This window comes from Citrus sinensis, chromosome 9, assembly GCF_022201045.2.
Source record: "Citrus sinensis cultivar Valencia sweet orange chromosome 9, DVS_A1.0, whole genome shotgun sequence".
NCBI lineage: Eukaryota > Viridiplantae > Streptophyta > Magnoliopsida > Sapindales > Rutaceae > Citrus > Citrus sinensis.
This window is the reverse complement of record NC_068564.1, coordinates 2,508,687-2,533,380: the sequence shown is the minus strand read 5'-3', so window position 1 is coordinate 2,533,380 and position 24,694 is coordinate 2,508,687. Positions and strand designations below refer to the sequence as shown.

The 24,694-nt window shown below is 33.9% G+C and overlaps 3 protein-coding genes and 1 long non-coding RNA gene across 6 annotated transcripts; 3 read left to right on the top strand and 1 right to left on the bottom strand.

Moving 5' to 3' along the window:
- The first annotated feature begins 3,417 nt into the window (after nucleotides 1-3,417).
- Nucleotides 3,418-5,060, top strand: LOC102630606 (membrane steroid-binding protein 2). The gene is made up of 2 exons (XM_006490307.3): nucleotides 3,418-3,839; nucleotides 4,298-5,060. Exons 1-2 carry the CDS (start codon nucleotides 3,529-3,531, stop codon nucleotides 4,704-4,706), a joined length of 720 nt encoding a protein of 239 aa, XP_006490370.1. The 5' UTR covers nucleotides 3,418-3,528; the 3' UTR covers nucleotides 4,707-5,060.
- Nucleotides 5,061-5,630: 570 nt separating this feature from the next.
- On the top strand, nucleotides 5,631-10,680 carry LOC102631209 (single-strand DNA endonuclease 1). 3 transcript variants are annotated; one of them, XM_006490309.4, is made up of 13 exons: nucleotides 5,631-5,788; nucleotides 5,890-6,047; nucleotides 6,521-6,582; nucleotides 6,676-6,803; nucleotides 7,332-7,383; nucleotides 7,545-7,617; nucleotides 7,698-7,771; nucleotides 7,947-8,006; nucleotides 8,131-8,299; nucleotides 8,855-8,954; nucleotides 9,192-9,274; nucleotides 9,727-9,958; nucleotides 10,123-10,680. In XM_006490309.4, exons 1-13 carry the CDS (start codon nucleotides 5,721-5,723, stop codon nucleotides 10,613-10,615), a joined length of 1,752 nt encoding a protein of 583 aa, XP_006490372.1. In that variant the 5' UTR covers nucleotides 5,631-5,720; the 3' UTR covers nucleotides 10,616-10,680. The 3 variants fall into 3 exon arrangements, with proteins under 3 accessions (XP_006490372.1, XP_006490373.1, XP_006490374.1); XM_006490310.4 differs by lacking the exons at nucleotides 5,631-5,788; nucleotides 5,890-6,047 and adding an exon at nucleotides 6,222-6,348; XM_006490311.4 differs by lacking the exons at nucleotides 5,631-5,788; nucleotides 5,890-6,047 and having other exon boundaries at nucleotides 6,672-6,803.
- Nucleotides 10,681-10,849: 169 nt separating this feature from the next.
- LOC102630910 (DNA mismatch repair protein MSH3) lies at nucleotides 10,850-18,189 on the bottom strand. Its single transcript, XM_006490308.4, has 13 exons — nucleotides 17,178-18,189; nucleotides 16,507-16,698; nucleotides 16,062-16,226; nucleotides 15,846-15,944; nucleotides 15,516-15,767; nucleotides 15,019-15,270; nucleotides 14,805-14,936; nucleotides 14,145-14,405; nucleotides 13,985-14,056; nucleotides 13,209-13,358; nucleotides 12,004-12,474; nucleotides 11,325-11,641; nucleotides 10,850-11,117 (listed from the first exon to the last, which is right to left on the bottom strand). Exons 1-13 carry the CDS (start codon nucleotides 18,072-18,074, stop codon nucleotides 11,114-11,116), a joined length of 3,264 nt encoding a protein of 1,087 aa, XP_006490371.1. The 5' UTR covers nucleotides 18,075-18,189; the 3' UTR covers nucleotides 10,850-11,113.
- On the top strand, nucleotides 11,349-11,936 carry LOC127900076 (uncharacterized). The gene is made up of 2 exons (XR_008052107.1): nucleotides 11,349-11,487; nucleotides 11,590-11,936. It is a non-coding gene; the product is annotated as an uncharacterized LOC127900076 (long non-coding RNA).
- Nucleotides 18,190-24,694: the final 6,505 nt, after the last annotated feature.

The window sequence follows — 24,694 nt, the reverse complement described above, 5'->3', positions numbered from 1 at the left end:
ATTTTTATTGCGATTCGTTTGACAATATCATATCTTTCCAAGCTCATTCTTAATCAAAATTTTCTAAATTGTTGAACTTTCCAAAGAAAAGGTTTTTTTTTTCTTTTTTTCTTTTTTCCTTCTAACAATAACATTATTAGAAAATAGAAATTACAAAATTTCTTTCTTTTTCGGGAAAAGACAAAAACCCTGAAAATATTTCAAACGCTATGTTCTCTTCTGGTTATTTCAATCAACCGTCCACCTACTCTACCTATCTCAAATGACTAAATTACCCCTCAAATCATACCCCGATTTTTCAACCAGCATATGAATGTTGAATAAAGGCATTAATATTCAATCAACCGTTACGCTATTTTTTTTTTTTAACTCCAAAAATATGCAAATTCGTCACAATCGGAAAGGTCCACCTACCCCTACCAGGGGCAATCAAGTAATTCGAAATGGATGATGACATATAAACATAAACCCTTGAATATTTTTTTTTTTAGAGAGTTTAGTTTTTTCATAAACTTTTCAAAGAAATAATAGTTAGTTAATTAATTTTTGAGAAATTATCACTGCACTATCTCGGTTTTATCTTACACTCATTCAACCACCACAAAACTCTAATTTGTACTCTACACTACTTTTTTTAAAAAATTTGTATGAATTAATCACTTTTGCATTAACATCGTTGAATAATTAAAATAAAATGATAATTTTATCCCTAAATAAATTAAAAGACCATTTTATTTTATAAAAGCTTTGAAAAATAAAAAAATTATAAATATAAATATATCCCTAAATTTAATAAAAAAATAAATCTCAAATAGAGGTGCTCAATTGATTTTTATTAAATTTAGATTTTGCAAAATTTTAATAATTATTTTTATTAAAATTATAATTTTGCAAAATTTTATTAAAATAACTGAATTTATTTATAAAAAATTAAATCCCAAAATCTTAATAATTTAGGGGCTTTTTATTAAATCCCAAAATTTTGTAGTTATTTTTATAATTATAATTTTTTATTAAAAATAAAAATTATAATTTTCAGATTTATTTTTAATGAAATTTATGGTATTTTTATGATTATATTTTTTTTATTTTTAACGCTTTTATAAAATAAAGTGGTCTTTTAAATTATTTAGGAGTAAAATTGATATTTCGTTTAAATTATTTAACGGTGTTAGTGACAAAATAGCTAATTAATACAAATTTAAAAAGAAAGGTGGTGCAAAGATTATGTTAAAATTTTGTGGTGGTTGGATGAACGTAAGGCAAAATCGAAGTGGTGCAATGATAATTTCCCTTAATTTTTTTAATAACTCTTTTAACGAACTTTTTCATCATGTTTTGCTTAAAAAAAAGAAAAAGAAAAAAAACGTAGCAACAAGGAAGGAAGGGACCCTTGAAAAGTATCTGCAAAGTATTCTCTTCTTTATGATTCTATTAAAAATCAGGATCAATGTGTTATTACCCTAATTAGAAATATCGTTAAAATGATAAATAAAATAAATCAATTATTAATGGATTTTGTTACCTTACATAATAAGATAATAAATATAAGTAAATAACAAGCATTAAATTTTAATTTAACGGCTGTAAAAATATAAAATAACAGTAATAAAAGATGTGGAAAAGTGAAAATGCTTGCAAGTCTACAATGTTTATTACCTTATCATAATTAGGGATGGCAAAAATCCCCACGGGGACGGGTACCCTCAGGGATTTTCCCAATTCGGGGAGGGTATGAGAATAATTTCATACCCAATTTCTTATTCGGGGAGGAGACGGGAAAATTTTTTTACCCAATTTCTTATTTAGGGAGGGGACGGGGATGAGGTGGAATCCCCATCCCCTACCCATTTCCCCATTTTAATTTTTAATTTTATTTTAATTTTTTAAAATTACTAGTAAATAAATAATAAAATTTAAATTATAAAATTATAAATATTGGTAAAAATAAAAAATATCAAAATATTTATATTATTAAACTTTTAGGCCTAATTAACTAATTAAAGTCCTAAATTTTTATTTAGGACATTAAAAAGACTGAGTAGATTCTATTAGCCAAATATTTTTTTATAATTTTAATATTCTTTAAATATTTTAAATTTAAATCTATTTTTTATTTATTTTTTCGATGTTATAATTGCCCACAGCGAATCACAATTTTAATATCTAATCTAATCTAATCTAATATTTGCTTTTGATTTGCTCCGATTTAACTATTGTATTGTAAAGGGAATAGTCCACATTTATAAAGTGCCCACGCCACCATTGAAAAAGTTAATTTTGAATATAAATTCGATTTTATTTGTAACAATTTTGTATTAAACTATTAATTTGTTCATGATAGTTTGTAAAAGAAGTTTGTATTCCTTGTATGTTGCGTTACTTAATAATTTAATGTATGTGACTTTTGTAATAGATATTAATGTAAGATATATTTCGAACGTTACTTTTATTTAAATTTTTTATTTTAATATGATTAACTCAAAATTGAAAAAAAATGTATTAGTTATTCGGGGATCGGGGACCCTCGGGGATCCCCTGTTATTATTCGAGGAGGGGATGAGAATTTTCTCAAGTAATTCTGACGGGAACGGGGAGGGGACGGGGACATACGCAAAATATCGGGGATGAATACGGGGAGATCGATCCCCTCCCCTCCCCTCCCCATTGCCATCCCTAATCAATCATAATGGTATGCGCTCTTTTGCGAAATCTTTCATATTTAAAAATAAATAAATAAACAAGAGATAAGAGAGAGAAATATAAAGCATGTAAAGAAAAAAATATATTAAAATTAAGGTCAAAGAATATTTTAAAATTTAAGTTAAAAGTTTTGTTATAATTAATATCAAACGATCTAAAAATAAAAATATAATGTGAAAAAATAGTATTCAATATTCTCGAATCATGAAAAGTTAGTGTAATTATTTGACTAATTATATCTTTAAAATTGTCTTATGTGTTTAATTGTCGATCATACAGTGAGTAAAGTTAGTTGGTTCTTAAATTTCAATATCATTAATATTGTGGAATAATGTGACCAAAGTCTTTTTTATTTTGTATCATAAATGTTGAAATTTTTTTACTATTTGACCATAGGACGGCTGTGAAGTAATTACCATTACAATAATGGGGTCTAGCTATGGTGCAATTGTGGTATTATACTACAGCTGCACCTAATCATTAAATTCAGCTATAATACATGTGTGCAGCTAAATTTAATGACTAGGTGCAGCTGTGTTATGGTACCACAGTTGCACCATAATTTTGTCCAAAATAATGTTATATAATATTATGACAAAAGTTTATGTTAAAATGTTTTTTTTTTTTTTTTGATAGGGACATAGAGACATCGAGTGTTAAAATTGTAGGTTAAAACTAGTTAAAGCAGCCCATTTCCGAAAATAAATACACAGCGAGACTTTAACAGTAGCAACAATTTTCCGCCAATTTAAGACCAAACCCCTACAGACTCTGAGTGGATAATACCAAAGGGGACCGGGGAAAAAAAAAATCTTGACCTCCGTGATGGCTCTGCAACTATGGGAGACTCTAAAGGAGGCGATAACAGCGTACACGGGGCTCTCCCCGGCGGCGTTTTTTACAGTTGTTGCGTTGCTGTGGGCCATATACTATGTTCTGTCGGGAATGTTTGGTTCGTCCGATAATCATCATCAGCAGAGATCGAGGGAGTACGAGGAACAGATGGAGCCTCTGCCACCGCCTGTTCAGCTAGGCGAGATTACCGAGGAGGAGCTCAAACAGTACGATGGCTCCGATTCCAAAAAGCCCCTTCTCATGGCCATCAAGAGCCAGATCTACGATGTCTCTCAGAGCAGGTATATTTTTGTGGGTTTTTTTTTTTTTGGCGTTTCCTTTTGTGGGTCAACGCTGATTTTGGTGTTTGCTTTTGCAAGTTAAGTAAAGTTTAGCTTTTGAGATTTTTCAGAAGTAAAAAAATTTATTTTTCTTTTGATGGGAGATCAAGATTAATTTGCCTCATCTGTTATCAACCCAAGAATTTGATTATAATTTTATTAATCTTATAGATATGTTTCGAACTGCTTAATTTTGACCGTATAGTGGCTAAAGTTAACGAATTCGCACTTTTGCAGTACTTGTGGATTAAAAGTCCAGTACCATGCCTTGTATCTTGTTCCACACAATTCGACACAAGCGAGTTGCTTTTCTCGTACTGCATCATGTAGCTCAAATAGGTCTTTCAATGAAGAAGCCCGTCTGGCTTCAAACATTTAAAGTGTGATATTCAATCTAATGATCTATCAACTTTTTGCAGGATGTTTTATGGACCTGGTGGGCCATATGCGTTGTTTGCTGGAAAGGATGCTAGCAGGGCCCTTGCCAAGATGTCTTTTGAGGAAAAAGATTTAACTGGTGATATCTCTGGTCTTGGTCCATTTGAGTTGGAGGCATTGCAGGACTGGGAGTATAAGTTCATGAGCAAGTATGTTAAGGTTGGATCTATCAAGTCGACAGTTCCAGTAACAGATGGAGCCTCCTCTGGTGAATCCACTGAGCCTAAAGAAGGAGTTGTTGATACACCTGCAGAAAGTAAAGGAGTTGTTGATACACCTGCAGAAACTAAAGAAGTAGATATCGCTAAGCCTGCTGAATATGGTCCGTCAGAAACTGCAGCCGCTGGACCTGAGGCAACCCCATCTTCTGATGATACTAAGAAGGAGTAAGCCGAACCCCATCTGTTGATGATGCTGAGGAGTAGAATTTAATCATAAGGCAAACCCCATCTGTTTGGCTGCGTGTATTTGTGAATTTTTTCACATATTAGTAAGTTTACATTGTTAGTCTAGGAAACTTCTATCGCAGACTTGTTTTTTAATGCTTAATTTTGTCGAAAAATAAAACCGGGCAAATCATACTTTGGGAATTCATAATGGAACTATGTAGTTTCTGTTGGGAAGTTTGGCTTGATATCGCTCAGATACTCTCCTCTTGTTCTAGTGGAATATGCAATATGTAAGGACCCCTTTTTTGTATTGCTTCTAGGCCATGAAAATGGATGGTGTGCTTCTGGTTACTAATTCAGTTTGCATTGTCTATCCTTATCCGTTGTGATACCAGGCTTTCAACTTCTTCATGCCTCGGAAAATTTTTAATATTTAGATTCCCAGATAATCCGCTTACTAACATTTGTTCATATCAAAAGGTTCATAAAATTTCATGTGAATTGTTGCGCATGGATCTTTAATGCAGCCACTCTAGGGCTTTGATTCTTCTTGCGTGAATTGAATTGACAATGTTTCAAGTAATGTAAGGGAGCGAGCAGCAACAATAGCAAAGGCAAAGCGGCACAAAGAAAGTAATCAGTTCAAGTCATATTTGTTAAAAATGGGGCAAGTAACCAAAACTCCTCGAGCTATCTTCTGGAATTTGCGCGCATATGATACGATCTTCGGTTACTGAATTCCCAAAGTTTCGTAAACAACTGGAACTTGGTCATAATAGGAAAGCGAAGCGTAAAGGATGTAAGATTTAAAATAATAAAGTGAATAAATTAAAAAATAAAAATAAAAAGATGTCGTTTTCGGTTACGTATCTGGTCAAACGACGTCGGATGGTAGGCGGATCTCGGTAGTAAATAAAAGAAAGTATTCGGGTAATTTCAAATTCATTTTCCTCGACTTTCCCTCTTGGAAGGAGAGAAAAGATCACTCTTTTCCTTTCCCTCAAAACAAACAGAAATGGGAGTGAAGAATCTGTGGGATATTCTAGAATCATGCAAGAAAACACTTCCACTTCACCATCTCCAGTAAGTCCTTAATTTCTAACTCAATTCATTCTCTCTCTCTCTTTCCCAAAATTCATTTTGATTTGCATAATTTGTAATTTAAAAAAATTAAAATTGGAAAGGAACAAGAGGGTATGCATAGATCTGTCGTGCTGGATAGTGCAACTTCAAAACGTGAACAAATCTTATAGGCCGCAAACGGACAAGCTCTTTCTGAGGGGTCTCTTTCACCGCCTCAGAGCTCTCATTGCTTTGAATTGCGGCCTCATCTTCGTTTCCGGTATTTTTCATTTCTTTGTTTATTTCTTATTAGAGGTCTTTTTGTTCTTCCGCAATTTGATATTAATATTAAAATCATAACTTACTTACAGTTTCTTTTCAGTGCTTTGAAATAGCCTTAATTGTTAGATTGAATTGAATTCCAAATATATGGAAATGGTTTTTGATATTAAAATGCCTTTTTTTTTGGGGGGGGGGGGGGGAGATGAGCACATGATAAGTGCTTTTCTAACAAGCACTTTTCGGGCAACAATTGATGAAAAGCTATCTTCACTATTCAAGTGCTTTATTGAGAAGCTTAAGTGAGTTTACACTATGCATTCTTACATGTAATTTTAAGCGCTTTCTAAAAATGTGCGTGCTTCCTACAATTGCATTTAATTCTTGATCCAGTTATTTAGTAGGATGGCACATTGCTTGTTATATGTTGAATCAAAACACACTGAAAGTCTGATACATCTTTGTTTGTGTTAGATGGATCGATACCTGCCATCAAATTATCCACTTACAGACGGCGTTTAAATTCAGGATCAGAGGTAGAAAGCTTTTTAGAGTTTAATCAAACTTTTTTCTGTATGAAAAAGGATTATTTGTACTCTGACCAACTTGTATTGATTGATGAAAGACAGGTTACTCAGGATGACAAGAACTTGGATAAGATGTCATCTTTAAGAAGAAATATGGGATCTGAGTTCTCTTGCATGATTAAAGAGGCAAAAGCGCTTGGATTATCATTAGGCGTTCCTTGCTTGGAAGGGTAATTGTATTAGGATTTTAATTTTCGCTCATTTGATAGAAAGTAAATTCCAAAGCTGAGACTACTACATCATTTTGTCAAAATATAAGAGTACTGAGCTGGATTAACCAAAACCATACTACTATCAGAAAAAAATTTATAGATATAAGTTTTGGAGCAATGTTTGATTATGTAACCGTGAACTATACATCTACACAATCAAATTTCTGAAATAAATTTTTTTAATAATTCTGGTATAGAAATGACAATTTTCACACTTTTTTCGGTCTTAATTTTCCTCATTTTGTTAGTTTTTATATTTCTTTTGTCTTTACTTTTTGTTAATTTTTTATAGTGAATGAAAAGCAAAATAACTCCAGTTAGAGACAATGGTTTTAACTTCACAGAATCAGGATCAAAAAGATTTAGGAGTGACAAAACCATGACCAATTTAATAAGAATATTTTACTGAAATTTTTCTTTCCTTATTTTATTGCTCGTGAGATAACCTTGGTCTTATTCTCACTTTTCTAATTTTTCCAAACTCAGGGTTGAGGAAGCTGAAGCACAGTGTGCATTGTTAAACCTAGAATCATTATGTGTAAGTAGGACGTCTCTCTATCTTTCTTTATTTCTACTTTTTCCATTTTTTTTTTCAAATTACAAGGTAAGTTTGGATTATTTGATTTTAGTTTGAAAGTTACAAGTTACGAACACATGCCATTGTCTTAGTAAATATTTGATGTTGTTAACTATTGTCAGGATGGATGTTTCTCATCAGATTCAGATATATTTCTTTTTGGTGCAAGGACAGTGTACAGAGACATTTGGCTTGGTAAGTAGATGGCGGATTAGGAGTTGTTTACTAGTCACTTAATCAGTACCAATATTGCTGACCATTTTCGAAGGAATTAGGTGAGAGAGGCTATGTTGTTTGTTATGAAATGGATGATATAGAGAGAAAACTTGGGTTTGGAAGGAACTCATTGGTAAGTTTCTATGTTTCTTGAGCTACTACTAGAACGTATCACTTCAACTTTTTACCATTTTCTTAAACATCTTTTCTAGAAGAAGTATGTGCAGGAAGGGATGAATTCTTATCTTTTTACTATGTTGTTTATTCATCTTATGCCTGCATTTTCCACTTTATTTTGTGGTCTTCAGATTACTCTAGCACTACTTCTTGGCAGTGATTATTCTCAGGGAGTTCGTGGTCTGGGTCCGGTATGCTTCTATTCTCTATTGCTTTTAAGCTCTCATTGATTACTTTTTTCTTCATTACAAATGGCTGTCACATAAGAATAGTAAGAATAATGCATATGTTGTGGCAAATTTTCCCTGGCTATAGGAGTCAGCATGCCAGATTGTTAAATCTGTTGGAGATAATGTTGTTCTTCAACGAATAGCATCAGAGGGGCTATCTTTTGTCAAGAGGGCCAAAAATTCAAAGAAAGAGGGATGGTCTTTCAAGTGCAATAACAAGGAAGAGTCTTTGAATCAAGAGATCAATGTAAATGGTGAAAGAAAAAACCTTCTGTGCCCACATCTTACTATCATGTTTTGCATCTAGCTCAATAGCTCTATTTAGTTGTGTGTTTCAGAGCATTCTGAAGTAATTGTGAGTTCACATGACGGAATTGGTCATGAGCTAAAATTAGCATGTTGGAGGACTAGACTTTAGCTTAGTATCTTGAAGCAGACAAATAAATGCTTATTAAATTTTGAGATTTATAATAAAAAAAATTTCTACATCCCAATTTGTCCAAGTATTCAGAAATTAGGGATGATTCATTTCACCCAAGAAACAGTGAACTGGACATCATTAGTTCGTTCTTCAGTTGAAAATGATTACTTGGTTATTTTCTGTAATTTGTTTTAATTTTTTTCCTTCAATAAACTTTAAACCTAAGTATTACAAATTGGAATTTGTAAAATGTCCAACTTGAGGGGATTTCCATCAAGGTATTTGAAAGGTAAAAGCTGGTTCTTCATAAGAATAACTGATTGACATTCTCAAATGGAAAAAGATGCTGCTTATTAACTTTCTCCGAAATACTTGATGGTCATGATAGGAACTGATCATTCTTTACAAAGGGAGACTCCGTTTTCACAAGTGATTGATGCATATTCAAACCCAAAGTGCTACTCAGCAGACTCTGAGGCAGTCCACAGGTAAAATTAGTCACAATTCTGTACTAAAACCCCCATTCCCATCTCTTGCTCTTTCACATACACAGATGAATGAGTGTGCACAGGTGGTAAGATTGGTGCTGTTGTATTGTTTCTTTCTAGGCTTTCTACAGCAGGCTGAACTGTTATTTACCTACGAAGACTTTTCTTTTAATAAATTTATACAAGTGCAACCTGCAGCAATTTTTTGTCATGAATGTCTACTCTTTATCTTGTCAGGGTTCTTGCTCAACATCTATTTCAGCATGCCAGACTTCACCAAGTATGTGTACAGTTCTTTCAGTGGCCTCCTGAAAAGACAGGTGATTTTTAGTGTAAAACAGGTGATTTTTTAGTTTACACTAGAGAGAGACACTTTCTGCGTCAGACATGTTTATTGCATCTTCATGCTCACATTCGTGAGTTGCAAGAATATTATGAAAGCTTGTCATTTGGACTTTGAGCATGTCAGTCAAGTCCGCTTAAGATTCTAATGTGAGAAGGAGAGTTTATTTCTGATATGAGCACTTCAAAACAGTTTTTTTTTTTTTTTTTTTTTAACATGCATGTGAGTTTGGATTTTTTTCTTTTCATCAAAATCAAGTTTTTTTCATATCTTTTAATTTCTCAAATTCCTTAAATTGTACGGTTAACTGTTTGAATTTCAAGTGAAAAATCTTGGTGGGAGATCTTTAAATTGAGGGAACACTTGCTCAGAAAAAGTTCCGGCATCTTTCCATGCTCTTTTTAACTTATTTTTTTATTATTTGCTCAGATGAGTATATCCTTCCTAAAATTGCTGAAAGAGATTTACGTCGATTTGCCAATTTGCGGGCAAATACATTAGCGCTAGGGGTTGATCTTCCGCTACAGAAGGTACCAGTTAAGTGCCCTATAACAGGAATTATTAAGTCCAGAAAACTTCAAGGGAAAGAATGCTTTGAGGTCTCATGGGAAGAATCATATGGACTTAAATCTTCTGTGGTTCCAGCAGATCTAATAGAAAGGTAATCTGTCCTTGTTATGTTAGATTGGTATTTCAATATCACAGACATATAATAAGTTGCTAGTTTTGTCGTCTTCATTATAGTTTGAATTGTTTTTCAGTATGCTGTGTGTTAAGAATCTTATGTCAATGCTGTGGTTCCCCACCCCCCTTATTTACTTGTAGCGCTTGTCCTGAAAAAATTGTGGAGTTTGAGGAGAGAAGGGCTCTTAGACAACCAAAGAAATCAAAACCCAAATCTTCTGCTGCTGAAATTGATCAGAAACTCCAAGCTTTGATGCTTGACATTGAATCAGAAAACAGCACATCAAGTAATGCATCCTTTTCGTCAAGAGTAGTGATGTCAGAAGACTGGACTGCTGCTACTGAAATTGATTTGACAAGGCGGCAAGACCTGTTGCTTGATGCAGAATCAAAAAGCAATGCCAACATGTCTTGCTATCCTACTGGTTCGACTGCTGCCAAAGCTGAGATCATTGACCTTGTGAGCCCTTCACCAGTGCAGTGCCGAAATGTTTCCAGAATTAGAGAAATGAGTGATCAGCCTATTAACACAATAGAATTAAGTGATTCAGAAACTGAAAAGTCACCTGAGCTTGAGAGGAAGGCAAGAGCGCTTAGAATGTTCATTGCCAGCATTAGAGATGACATTTCTTAATCGCTCATGAAGTTAGAATTATCTGGAAGAATTTTTATTTATAATTCGGGCTTGTGATATCCTAATGAATGTGTATGTGCGTTTGGCCAGCCCAGGTTTGATCTGCCTTTTCAAGTTCATTACTTGGTTCAAATCCTTGGAATTTTGTGCCGAACACATTGCTTCTCAAAGGATAGATTACAAAAGCATACAATAATAATAATATGATGAGGGAAAATGTGTACAACTCCGAGGAAACCGAATGGGAAAATTCCACTTCTTTTTACATTGCTCCCTGGGCATCATCATAACTTACGGCTCATTTTGATTGCCGGGTTCCGTGTACATGCCAACCGATGACAATTTGCTAGTAACTATACAAGGTTGTCGCATTCACTTTATATAAGGAACTTTTACGCGACAAAATATCTAAAAAACTGAAGACTATTTGAGCTGAGTCGTCATTAGAGAAACGTCCTCAGCAGAATACATTGTGATCTGCTTCATCTTAACCGACTTTTATCTGGAAAAGCAGAAGATTGAAAGAATTCTCAGATCAGTCAGCGATTGATCATAGATAATCAGGTGACAACAGGGTGACTACCTTCTCAAACCTCAAAAACATTTAATAAAAATAAGATACTACTACGAAAGAATGAAAGGAGCAAAAACAAAATTGAATAACACTTAAGAGGAAAAAAATAAGTAATACTCATCACATACACCGTACCTGATTATTAGTTCCTTTGCAATACTTCTAGCATGCTTCAAAAACTGGAAGCTTTTTGCAGGGTTATCGTCATGTGTTGCAAATTTCAAGTTTAGAAACAAGTCCCTGTAAGAGCTAATCAAATCTTCAGAAGCCTCTACCCTTCCTAAGTAGAAACTTTCAGGTGATACGGGCATATTTTCTTGCGCTTCCTGTTCTTGATCACTAAGTTTTACTAATAGGTCCCTTTTTGCTGATCTGTTCTGGACTCTGCTGCTTACTTCAGCTTCCAGTTTTGCAGCTATGACAGTGGCTCGACTAATACAGGACGGAGGTAGCTGCAATGAGATGGTGCACAATCAACTTAAACAAAAAGAGCCAACTTCATAAAAAAGGTGAACAATACATCTCAATTATGAAACTCTATCTCAAAGATCCAAAAAGTTAAAGATTCCCTAATTGGCCAGATTAATTATGAAACCTGAATTCTGGAGCCCAATTGACAAGCTATGTCAACAAAGGGAATTTTCTCTCTCCTATTATCCCCTTTCCTTTCCTTTCAGGCAAAACACTATGAATTTCCCTCTCTGTGTTTTGCATCACGTAACTTAATAGAAACTCAGTTTATTGCAAGCTTGTTTTCTTCCAGAATATATAATCACTTAGACCAACAAAAGGCTGGAGAGAGTCTGAGAATTACCTGTGCAAGCTGAGCAACCTTAAACCCGAAACTACTCTCTGAGACACCTGGCACAACCTTATAAAGATAGGTGACATCTTGATCAGATTTTGAGTCCATTGGGCCCATAACCTTGTGTGAGGTCAAATATGAAACGTGGTATGTCCCCACAGAGCCAGTAAACTTGGTCTTTATGTCAGCAATCTTAGGGTAGTGAGTAACAAATAGAACCATGCATTTTTTATGCTCTAGAAGATAATCCAATGTGGCATAAGCAATCGCTACTCCATCATGTGTACTTGTGCCTCTTCCAAGTTCATCAACAATAACCAGTGACTGAGCTGTGCAATTGCGGAGTATATAAGAAGCCTCATTTAGTTCCTCTAGAAAGGTGCTTCTCCCTTGTTGGATACTATCAGAAGCACCCATCCGAGTGTAGATGCCATCCAGCACATGCAGTTCCGCTGATGATGCTGGTACAAAGGAACCAACCTAGAGGTATCAGAAAGTATCAATAAAGCAATGACCAGAAGGCACTGATTTTATTAATGAGAAGAAATAAAGAACCATCATTAGTAGGAGAAGACAATTGGTACAAAATTCATCTGTTTCAGTGCACAACTAAAAATCATGCACAAGTGTACTCAGAATAATGTACCAATCAATAACACCAGAAGAACGAAAAACTGGCTTAGCATTAGAAAAACCAAAAATCAACCAACTCAGCATTGTCACGAAGTATGGAGCATATAAGAGAGCCAATGAACAAGAATACAACCTCAACACCAGGTTTAGGAGTGGAAGAGAGAGAGAAAGCCAAGAACTGACTGAAGTGAAATAATATCCTAGAAAATGAATATGACCAACAACTGAGTGAGTGAAATAGAACCAAGAACTAACTGAGGTTAAATAACATCCCAGAAGATGAATATGACCAACAACTGACTGAGTGAAATAAGATCCTAGAAGATAAACATGAACAACAATTTGAATGAACTCTGAAGTGAAATGATATCCTAGAAGATGCAGTCTTATCATTTAGCATAATGAGGAAAGCAATGAACCAGTTATTTTCACATTGACCCATTATAATAAATACTACTTACTATCCTACTAGATATCTTCAAAAGGTAACATCTTTAGATGCACAGTATGGCATTCATGAGCTTATGGCCTCATATTCACCGCATAAAACAAACATATGTTTAAAATAGCTATTCAACTACCTGAGCCATAATACCAATGAGAGCAACTTGACGAATATAGCAACTCTTTCCACCCATGTTAGGTCCAGTAATAATCTGACAATACTCTCTCTCAGCGTGCAAGTTTGTATCGTTCGGGACAAAATTATCTAGTAATATGGTGTCCAGGACCTGGTCAAAACTAGTAAACATTAATTTACAAAAAAAAAAATGCAAAAAATGAACACCTTAGCAACGAACAAACCTGAGGAGAACGCTAAGTAAAAGCAATAATGAACTTAGTACTTGTATTACTCAACCATATAATAAGAGCAACTCAGAACAACCAGAGGCAACTAATGAACTACCAAACAAACGAAACTGATACAACTACTAGAGCCCGCATCACAGGAAGGAAGAAAAACATAATCTTATTTACATCACTCTATACTCTTTGCACACCAAATTTTTTTTTTTGAAAGAATCTGCAATATCTATGATAATGATGAAAAACTTCCAAATCTTTCTTCTCACAAGTGCATAAAATTATAGCACAAGGGAAAAATATTCTTCTCTAATCCATTCTTTCTCACACCCAGAAACCAGGGAACAACCAAAGGAGCAGATGAGCCCCTGCTGGGCTTTCCATATATGAAAATTGTGTACAAGGAACAATAAAGATGGATGACAGGTTAGGAACTTGATTAATTGTATACTTTTACTAATATATATTGAAATCAATACTTTTTGTCCATACACTCCCTCAAAATGCTGTAAGTAATGAGTGTAGTTAAATCTGGTAAGCATCATATACATACTGGGTGACGACCCGAACAGATATGTATCTGAACAGGCTCATGGTCATCCACAAATACTGGTCGAACAAAATTCTGCAACAAACAACAGAAAGAATTATATAATATCAATTTGGTTGCAAGGTGAAGCATGAATTTTACATAATTAACATCCCAAGATTACCTTATTTCTTGAAAGAGTGGCAAGCGCATGCAAGCAGTCCAAAGCAGCTAGTGCTTGCACTGCAGCTTGGAACTCAGCATAGTATCCGCCAAATTCCTTAAGGAAGCTATCCCAAGCAGCTCGACAGACAATGGTGAGTTCTTCATTGGCCAGCGCTAATTGGTCTAAAGCAGTCAATACTTCTGGTGAATGATATCGGATCGTCTTTTTGGTACTGTTTACCTTAGCCCAGTTAAGAGGCACCTTGAAATTTGCAGGTAACTGCAGTCAAAGTTACACTGGTTCAGGTGTAAGGATCAAATGATGAACTTCCAAAAGAAAAGAATAATAAACAATTTGGCAGCATCTTGTTGAGATAAAGGTCCACGAAGTATGACCACATCAAATCAGAGAGACACAAAGAAGGGAGCATGAAAGGACACAATGAAGAGAATAACATCTACTGCGATCACTATCTAAATTCAATTCAAGATTTAGAAAGTAGCAAGTCCATTCTTGAAGGTACATGCCAGTAAATTAAGTGACAAATGAACGGGTGGGTGGGTGTGTTTTTTTAAGCAGGATACAAAAAGAAGAACACATTGGAGGGTTGACATATAGCCCGCAGCTGGAAAGATTAGATTCTTTTAAAATAAACCTAAAAGTAATCAACTGACCAACCTCTATCAGATGTGTTATTCCAGAAACACTCATAAACTCCAAATTTCGCATGCCAAGCTGTTTGCGACACATATTAATCAAAGAATCTAATTCCTCCTTGGCTGATTGAACAGCTTTCCTGGCTCTAGCAACCTGTATGCCAAAAACCCTATCAACCAGGTTTCTAAGAATTATAATGTTTAGGCAAATTCAACCGCCAAAAAGAAGTACAAACCTCTGAGAACTGGCCATTAGAGATGATCATTAAGTTCAACAGATCCCCTTGATCAGCCGCTTCTTTATTTACTGTAGACAACAATTTAGCGGCTTTGCCAATTACAGCAGGAGAAGAAGCTGTCAGAATCAACCTTTTCAACAGAGCAGAATGCAAAGTCTTTGATGTCACTTTCTCTCTATATTCTCCATCAATTTGAAGCTGCTGAAGTTGTTTTCCAGCATATAAAATAGCTTGCATGACTGCAATGAACTGCACAACCAATCATTTAAAATCTATCAGCAGATACCGTGCAGAAAGTCATATAGATATGTCCGTACATATATAACAATGAAACTCATAAACACTATATTGAAACTCAACAGGAGTGGCTGGGCAGGTTTAACATTCTGTAATGAACACACCCAGAAAATATTAGCAGAAAAAATAACAGAAATACTTCATAACTTCATAAGCATAGGCTCACATTTTAGTGCCCAAGGAAAGAAAAATGTTACCTCAGATGGAGTAGCAGTGCGGTGGAAGATTCTCGTTATTCCACGTTGAATATCTGGTGATCTTCCCAAAGATGTCAGAACTGAAGAAAGAATATAATAGAACTGAGGTTCTACAATTGTTACATCAGAATTTTTCTCATCATGCTGACCAACACTCTCTGAAGTTCTATAAGATCCCATGGACTCTGCAATCTCAGAGACAGCATCAAGACGAGCAGATATCAAATTTCTATCACATAAAGGGTGAGTCACCTGTATCATGCAATGAAACTCATATATCATTATGGAAAAGCAGCAAGCAGTATAAATCAAAATAGGTTTATCTCATACCCAACGTCTTAGAAGCCTTGAACCATATATAGTAAGAGTATGATTCATGATATGCAGCAAGGTGCCATACTCAGACCCATTTGAATTATTCCTTAAAACCTGAACGCAATAGCATGTCTATCAGGTTTAAAATTGGCTGAGAGAAACTGGTTTACTGGAAAGAAACAAAATAAAAAGTAAAAAAATTCAGCATAATACGTGAACAAAGTACACTACCTCCAATTGTTGAAGCGTATTGGCTGAGAGGGTCATTTCCATACTGCCTGATAAAGACCGAAACGAAGCTCCAAGGCACATAATTCTCTCCAATCCAAATTGTTTGAGATGACGAATTGTTAATGCCAATGCTTGGACAGCCAAATCTGGCATGTTCATAATTCCCTTCAATGCCAACAAATTATATTAGGGGAATGAAAAGCACAAATAATAGAGTCAGGTTGAGTAATCAGCATCACAACTGACAAAAATAAATGGCTTACTAGAAAGCAGATGTCAGCTTAGTAGCATTTATCATTTAAACAAATGGCATCGCCATTTAGCAATTAAAGTGGATACATAAGCATCAGCCGTTCGCTAAAATTAAACCAGTACTGAAAACAACCATTTGCATTAAAATCTTGCTCCATGCATAAAAGAAAACCTCAGTGCTCAAACATCAAACCTCAATTGCAGATCTATGATTTCCCTGCTCTGGCACATCCATGTTTTGGTCTTCATTATTTGATAGAGTGTCTTCACCCATGTTCTCATATAATGACATCACTTCAGCAAGTGCACCACCACCAATAAAGCAATCCCGCGAGGCACATTCCACACGAACATTTGAAGCAGGTCCAGCATAGGCCAGAAGCATCTGATATTAGAAAAGTTCCACGAGGTCAGTGAGGCAATTTGAGGGCTGAAACAATAAGTATTAATTTGTTCAAACAAGCACAAAAAATTATAATTCTAGATTTTGGACTAACAAGTCTTAGAGACATGAACTCCAGACATGGTTACCATTCTCAAATGAGGAGACATATTTTTTCTTTTAGAAAGTAAAATGACGAATTACATGGATCTACTGCCATCATGATAAAGCCATCTCTTAAAGGTTGAGAACAAAGTTTCTCTTTCAACACCAGTTTTCCTTACTCCACAACCACTACTCTCACATATATGGGGAAAAAAAAAATACCACCTTGCACGATGATTAAAAACTAAATTGTTTTCCTAAATTACAGTACGAGGCTCACACGCACACTCATGCATGCACACAAAATATATTGATGCTTGTATGAGTTCCAAATAGTAATATATTTTAGAGTTTAACTAAAAGTCTAAAACAACAACCTTCTCAGTCTGTTTAGAAAGTGGTTGACCAAGAAGCAGTTCAGCAGGAGACAAGCTAAGAAGCACAGCCTCAAGCCCACTCCTCAAAAACCCATCATTGAACTCCCCATAAACAACATCACCAGTCGATATCTCCACCGCAACAACCCCAAGTCTCACATCAAACCCATCACCAAAAACCCCATTCCGAATTTTCCCAACATTACCATCATCATCGACAACACAAACCAAATAATTACTCTCACCCCCACACCCATCTTCACCCCCACCCACATCCTCGGCTGCCTCCAGTGTCGCCTTCGTGTACAACGCCGACAACCCTCTACCAAACGGGCCCGCCTTACCCGGCCCATGGGCCTTAATAGCCGCAGTCTCGGTCTGCTTAACAACCCCAACTTTAAACCCAGCATTAACCAATCTCCTCACATGGACATTCAGTCGAAAAGTGGGTATGCTTGCCGTCATGAAGTTATGATCCAGGTGGGCATAAATCCCTAGCACTTTGGCCGCCATTTCCGCGTCCTCCCCGAAAAACCGGAACTTGTAACCGACTTCGATCATGAGGAGAACATCAGGGTACTTGGTTTTTAATTCAACCACTTGTTGTTCTAAAGGGGTGTACTTTTTGTTGTGGGTGGTTTGTGATGAGGGTGTGGGAATGGGATTGAGAGTGTGGGGGGAGAGTTTGGGCTTTTTGGGAGTTTTTGGGGGGAAGAGAGACGAAACGACTTTCCGTTTTGCCGGGGAGAATGAGACGGTAGCTGCGATTTTGGGAGGCGGGGTTTGTTGTGGTGGCGGCAGTGGTGGCGGCGGTGATGAAGCAGACGAAGAGGCCGTTGTTTGATTGGATTTGGGAGCAAAGAAGCGGGAAATTACTTGCTGTTTTTGCTTTCCCATTGAGATTGATTTCTTGTCTTGTGTTGGGGTAAAAAATGTTTTTATACGGGGATTTGGATTTGGCGCGCTTTCACTTCTGTCAGCTGAGAGGGTGTGGCGCACATTTCGGACTTTTTTTTTTTATAATTATATTAACTAATGCGAGCCGAGCATTCAACCTTGAACTTTTTTAAAAAAAAATTTTCACTCTAATATTATAATTAGACTATTATAATTTATGTTCCATAATATTACTATTAATATTTACAAATCAAATTATTATTGAGACTAATTTACATCGAAGCTTAAACTTAGTACTTAAGATTTAGTAACTCTACTCTTTATTAGTACGGTTACACTTTGGCTTCACATATATTTTAGAACTTGAAAAGTTGGAACTTAGATGAAAGAGCTCATGCGATTAACTATTTACAAACTGCAATAACATATTAAAAAGTTGGTAGGTACTACTTATGGTAGGCGAAATATGCAGGTTCAAATTTTTCTAGATCTCATCACTTGAAGTCTGTTCATTTATACAATTTGAAATTTACTTATAAAGATCATCAATCAATTATATTTTATTATGGTTTATTACTTTGTTCACGTTTGTGAGGGAAAAAAACAAAATTCTGCGCCGATCTAACTACGAGAGGAGAATATATAGAATCTTTGCAGCCCATTATCTCTAACTTTTGTTGAGGAGTTGGGTTGCCAATAATCTACGGTGTAAGTGAATGAATCTATTCTTAAATAGTTAGAAAAACAAAAACAAAATTGTGTGGGGAAGAAAAATAATTTATCAATACCTAGTATTAGATGGTTTCTTTATTATTATTTTAGAGTATGTTGTAATCCAATGAACAATATTAGTGAATATGGATAAATTTAGAATGGTATTTTGAGCCCAAAAATGAACGACACATAGACAATTACAAGGGTAAAATTAGTATAATATTTGGACCAATATAAAAATACTAGAAGTCTGGAATTTACTACATTAGATGGGTTTAGAAATCAAGGGTCAATGTTAGACACTTCAAGATATCTGCGAGAAAAAATAAACCTAATATAAAAAGAATATTCTTGACCATTTTACTTAAATATGACACATAACACTAAAAACATTATATTCTTTCAACCTAAGGATAACATCTAGCTCTAATTCTTATGCACTCTCCTTACCACTAGTCTCCACTATATAAATATTTTACTCGCCTATATTAGGGCATGCCAGCATATCATTGCCTCTTCTTCTCTTTTTTGTTCTATCTATCTTTTAGATTGTCAACCACTTCAGCACTTCTTAATTTTTTAAGGCCATTTTTATTCTCTACCTTCATAATCTTCTCCAACATATTATCATTCTCTGTATCTTTATTCACCATATTTATTTTATCAACAGCAAATATTTGTACATATTGTGTTATTCATCTTTTATAATATAAAATCTTATGTAAAATCTCAGTTATATATTGGTGATGATTTACTTTTGTCGATGTAGGTCAAAAGCAGAATCACGTAAATATTGTGTGTTATGTATAGTTATGTTTATTTTGTTATATTTTTAATTTAAGGTCAAGATTGTGTTTTACACATGAGCTTATCTGGGCTACCCTAGTTATACCAAGTATTCTGTGAGACCACCTAAGTTGTTCCTCGAGTACATCCGAACTGCACCTAAACGTATATTAGCACCCCCCCTATATCAACTCTTATAGGCCTTTACTAAGCTCTCCTTATTTTTCCTTGTATGACCATCTCAACTCATTTTGTCTATTACTTTAGTTCATTAGTAGCTAAATTACTTGCCTTAAAAAAAAAAAAACCCCTTAAACCCAAACTTAGCATAGTCTCCCCTCAAATATAAATTTATTTGTTTGAATTATATTTGAGCTAGATCTAGAGAGAACCACTCAATTGGTTCGAATTCAATCCTAGCGGAAATTTGGTAAAACAATTAGTATATTATAGCAAAATCTATTTATAGTGATATCTACATAGGAATAACTTCTATGTAGTCATAAAAAAATTTTGTTCTAATTTGAGTCAATTATAACTAAGAATAAACTGTACAATGTAATAAGTTATAAGTTTTCTAAATTCTAAATTAAGTAACTTGTTTCTATATAATAATAATTATTATTTATATAGTTTTTTTTGTGTGTGTGTGTGCATGTACGTACGTACGTATGTATTTATGTTTGTGTGTGTATAATCATTCTCAAGTGCGAATGCCCGTATTTTTTTAATACGAACATGCTCTTAAAAAGTGCAATTTATGGGAGTTAAAAATTAATTCTCTTAAACCGCATGGTTTAAAATCGTGTCTACATAAAAAAAAGGAGGGTATCCACACTAGAGAAAGAATATATGTATATATGTATATAAGGATGGCAAAAATCCCCATGGGGATGGCTACCCTCGAGATTTTCCCCATTCAGGGAGGGTACGGGGATAATTTTATACCAAATTTTTTATTCAGGGAAGGGACGAGAAAATTTTTTTACTGAGTTTCTTATTCAGGTAAGGGGCGGGGATGATGTGGAATCCCCATCCCCTCCCCATTTCTCCCGTTTTAATTTTTAATTTTATTGTTATTTTTTTAAAATTACTAGTAAATAAATAATAAAAATTGAATTATATTAAAAAATTATAAATATTGGTAAAAATAACAAATATCAAAATATTTATATTATTAATTTTTTAGGCTTGATTAACTAATTAAAATCCTAAACTTTTATTTAAGACATTAAAAAGGCCGGGTAGATTTTATTAGCCCAGGAAAATTTGTTTTAATTTTAAGTTTGTTTAATTAAAAATATTAATTAAGTATGTACATTTATTTCATTTATTTTATTGTCGATATAAAAGTAAATTCTTTTTCTTTTTATTGTAGGATTATAAAGATTGACAAAGATAATTATTTTGATAATTTGTATTTTGCATGTGACTTTTGTGATGGATCAATGCTAATGTAAGATATATTTCAAACTTTACCTTTATTTGAATTTTTTATTTTAATATAATTAACTCAAAATCAAAAAAAAAATCTATTAATTATTTAGGGATCTCATGTTATTATTCGGGAAGTGGATGAAAATTCTCTCAAATAATTCTGATGGGGATATGGACATACACAAAATATCGGGGATGGGTATGAGGAGATTGGTCCCCTCCCCTCCCCATTGTCATCCCTATATGTATATGTATGTGTGTGTGTGTGTGTGTGTGTGTGTGAGACACACACACACATATACATACCTCTACTAAGTTATAACCTTCTAATAATAATAAAATTAATTGGTCTTAATAATATAATTATAAAGAGATTTTACTGTATAATTAAGGGTCTATCAAAATATAAATCAATTCAATTACAACATAACCATTACCTTTTTCTCATCCAATATAATCTATTCGAAAGTCTGACTTCATACAACTATAACATACGAGGATTTCTACCTTTCTCTCCTTAAAGATTATAGTCAAACAATTCTTTGTTACAATAACGGGGTTATCACAAATCTAAGTTGATAAAATTATAATTTATAAGTCAGGAGACTACCAAACATAGGTTAAGTTGCATATGACTAAAAATTGCTTTTCTTTCCATGGGGAAGTCTTGAGTTTCACAACTCCGCGTCAAATTCAATTGTGGTATAATTTTCCCTCCTAAATTTTGTTTCTCAGTGCTTCCCTGGGCCTGAAAGCATTCATCGGTGCCTGCAAGTGACCAAAACACTTCACAGGCTGCAAGGGCTTTTATGTCTGCCACTCTTTACCAATTTTTATTCCAAGGCCCTTTTGACAGTCATTTGATATTTGGATTATTTGGGCATTTGGCAACCTGATAAGAGAGTAAGAGGCTGAGGCAGTAAACTCTTTCCAGCAACAGTGAAATTTATGCCGGCCCAAAAAAATGTTGTGTACGTGAGAGGCAATACAATATATCAGTATTAACTTATTTTGTCTGATATATAAATTTTCATATACATGTATATATGACAGAACGTTATTGAATTATTATAAGTTAGTAATTCCAGCATTTATAGGAAATTTTCTCATATCTATTTCCATTCACAAGAGCTAGGCAATAGTGGAACTAAGGTTATATTTATTTATTTTTAATGAAATGTAAATAGTTTTAAATTTAGTTGAAGTCTGAATAGGTTTGAATAGAAATTTTTAAATGATATGTTTGTTTTTCTTTTTTTTTTCAACGTCTGAACAAAAAAATTTAAAACTAGTTGTTTGACGTTAACATTCTTTTAAGTGGTGCATATATTCGTTATTCACAATTTATAAACTTAACAAATTGATTAGTTTGATAGCATGAAAAGAATAATACTATCATTGTTTCTTAATTTAATTTTACAATAAAAGATGTAATTATAACATCAACTCTCATTATAAAGTCAACATTGTTGTTTTAATTTTAATTCATCACAATAGACGTAATCTAATTTGTCCAATATTTTACTTTAGTTAATGCTACCATGTGAATAGAAATAAAAAGCAATTAAAAAATAAACTTCAAGGATAATACAAAAAATATTAGGTTTATATATAATATAGTGAATAAATGAATTTTATGGGTATTTTTGATATTTGAAATTAAAATTTTCCATTCAAATTTCATAATTCATGTAAAAATTAACTTTTTCTATTCAAATAAAATTGTCTGACAATAAGTAATAAGTTAATAAAATAAACAGCTCACAATAGATATATTTAAAAAGAAAAATAAAATTTAGTCACACTAAAAAATAAACGGCACAAGTCCATTTTCATTTTCCCCCCTAAAATGACATAAGAACAGATAAAGTTAGTATAATCAATCTAATTTAATAATGATTAATTTACAATTTGGCAAAAAAGAGTGCACATGCCGAAGTTTCTTTTGCTAGGAGAAATTATGCAACACATAAGAGATAATACAACTAATAATGCAGGTATGACATGTGTATTTGAAAGTATGAAAGAATATCCACAAATTGCCAATAAAAAAGACAGCCTGTTAGCTAGGCTGCGTCAGCTAAGAGCTACCATTCCTTTAATTTCCAAGCACATTTATTGTTTAACTTATAACGGAATTGATTGGTGTTGTTTTTCAGTCATTTGTTGGAAAACAAGGCAGCAGTTTTTTCATCCATTACTTTGAAAGTATGAAAGAATATCCACAAGTTGCCAATAAAAAAGACAACCTGTTAGATAGGCTGCGTTGGCTAATAGCTACCATTCCTTTAATTTCAAGCACATTTAATATAATATATGTCTTTTCTTGTGTATATCTATTTAAACGAACTCAAATGCTTTTATTATTGGCCATTAGATGTCAAGCTTTATCCCTGTATTATTATTATTCAAACTTAGGTGATTTTAAGCACAATATATATTCATGAACACCTAAGTAACGCCCAGGGAATGATCGATCGATTTCACTTTACACCCACTTGAAAGGGAAAAATTCCTGAATTTCCAATTCTGAATTTGGGGTGAGTGGGGTTGAGGGGTGTAAAATGATCAGAAGGATTGAGAAAATTTCAAGCGTTATGCATGCATGTGTAAGAATTAGACTCGAAACGTATTTACGTTCTTTATAAATTATACGCTATTGCATAACTGCCACATGATGCACAATTTAAGGAGACTGAATGTCTCACCGCACGAATGCTAGTATTAGCTGGCGGAAAGAAATATTGCTTAGGCTAGCTTGTGAAATGATGTGAATGAGGGGTGGCCGTGGCATGTGATATCGTGAGTGTTTCGCTTAACTCAGCCCGAGGCTTTGAGAGTTGAGAGAAGTTGAGAAGACAAAAGGCTGCACTTGAACCACGTATGGGCAACGTAGCCAACAGCCTGTATCCACACCATCCCATACATGAAATTGAGGCACAAAACCCACCACCACTTCCCTCTTTCCCCCATAATAATTTAACATTTAATACGCTTCTCCTCCTCTAACGTATAAAATTCAGAAAAAAATTAATAAAAGAAAAAGGGTCGGGTATTTATATTTCTTCTTGTCCTAAAATACCCTTACGAGCCATTTCATTATTTTCGATAATTAAGAGCTTGATCGATTTTCTTTGCTTCTTTTTTAATTTATCACAAAGACAAATATGTATAAGCTTATATTCCCTAAGTGAAACTTAGATGATACCAATTGCTTATATATATTGGAACTGTGTAAACCTTTTTTTTTGGGCATGATGACAAATAAATTATTTTCTTATCTATTTGAGCAGGAATAAACTCTGGATTTTTTGCATCACCACAAGAGTTTTCTTGTTGAATCAACTATCATTTAAAATCAAGAAATCTAAGTAATTATTTTAAAATAATTTAGATTCATGTGTTTTTATGACAATAATAGCACCAAAAACATACTATAAAGCATAGAAAACTTCAAGTATTGAAGTTAGTAGCACCAAATCACTACACAAAATGTATGTGGTAAAATATAATTTGGTTACGACATATATTAGTTAAGTTAGTTTAACTGATAAAATCTCTAAAGGTATTACAAGAGGTCTAACCTTTAAACCCACTCACGTCACATTAGTTTTAATGTTCGAATCCCACTCATATGGATCAGTGTAAATAAATTGTCAAGTTATTTAAAAAATGACCTAATT

Coding starts and splice junctions, on each gene's coding strand:
- LOC102631209 (XM_006490309.4), top strand. CDS start 5,721: ATGGGAGTGAAGAATCTGTGGGATATTCTAGAATCATGCAAGAAAACA. Junction 7,384..7,544: donor TAAACCTAGAATCATTATGT/GTAAGTAGGACG, acceptor AACTATTGTCAG/GATGGATGTTTCTCATCAGA. Junction 9,959..10,122: donor CCAGCAGATCTAATAGAAAG/GTAATCTGTCCT, acceptor ATTTACTTGTAG/CGCTTGTCCTGAAAAAATTG.
- LOC102630910 (XM_006490308.4), bottom strand. CDS start 18,074: ATGGGAAAGCAAAAACAGCAAGTAATTTCCCGCTTCTTTGCTCCCAAA. Junction 14,057..14,144: donor CCACTCTTTCAAGAAATAAG/GTAATCTTGGGA, acceptor TGTTTGTTGCAG/AATTTTGTTCGACCAGTATT. Junction 11,642..12,003: donor AGGTTGCTCAGCTTGCACAG/GTAATTCTCAGA, acceptor ATCTCATTGCAG/CTACCTCCGTCCTGTATTAG.
- LOC102630606 (XM_006490307.3), top strand. CDS start 3,529: ATGGCTCTGCAACTATGGGAGACTCTAAAGGAGGCGATAACAGCGTAC. Junction 3,840..4,297: donor TACGATGTCTCTCAGAGCAG/GTATATTTTTGT, acceptor AACTTTTTGCAG/GATGTTTTATGGACCTGGTG.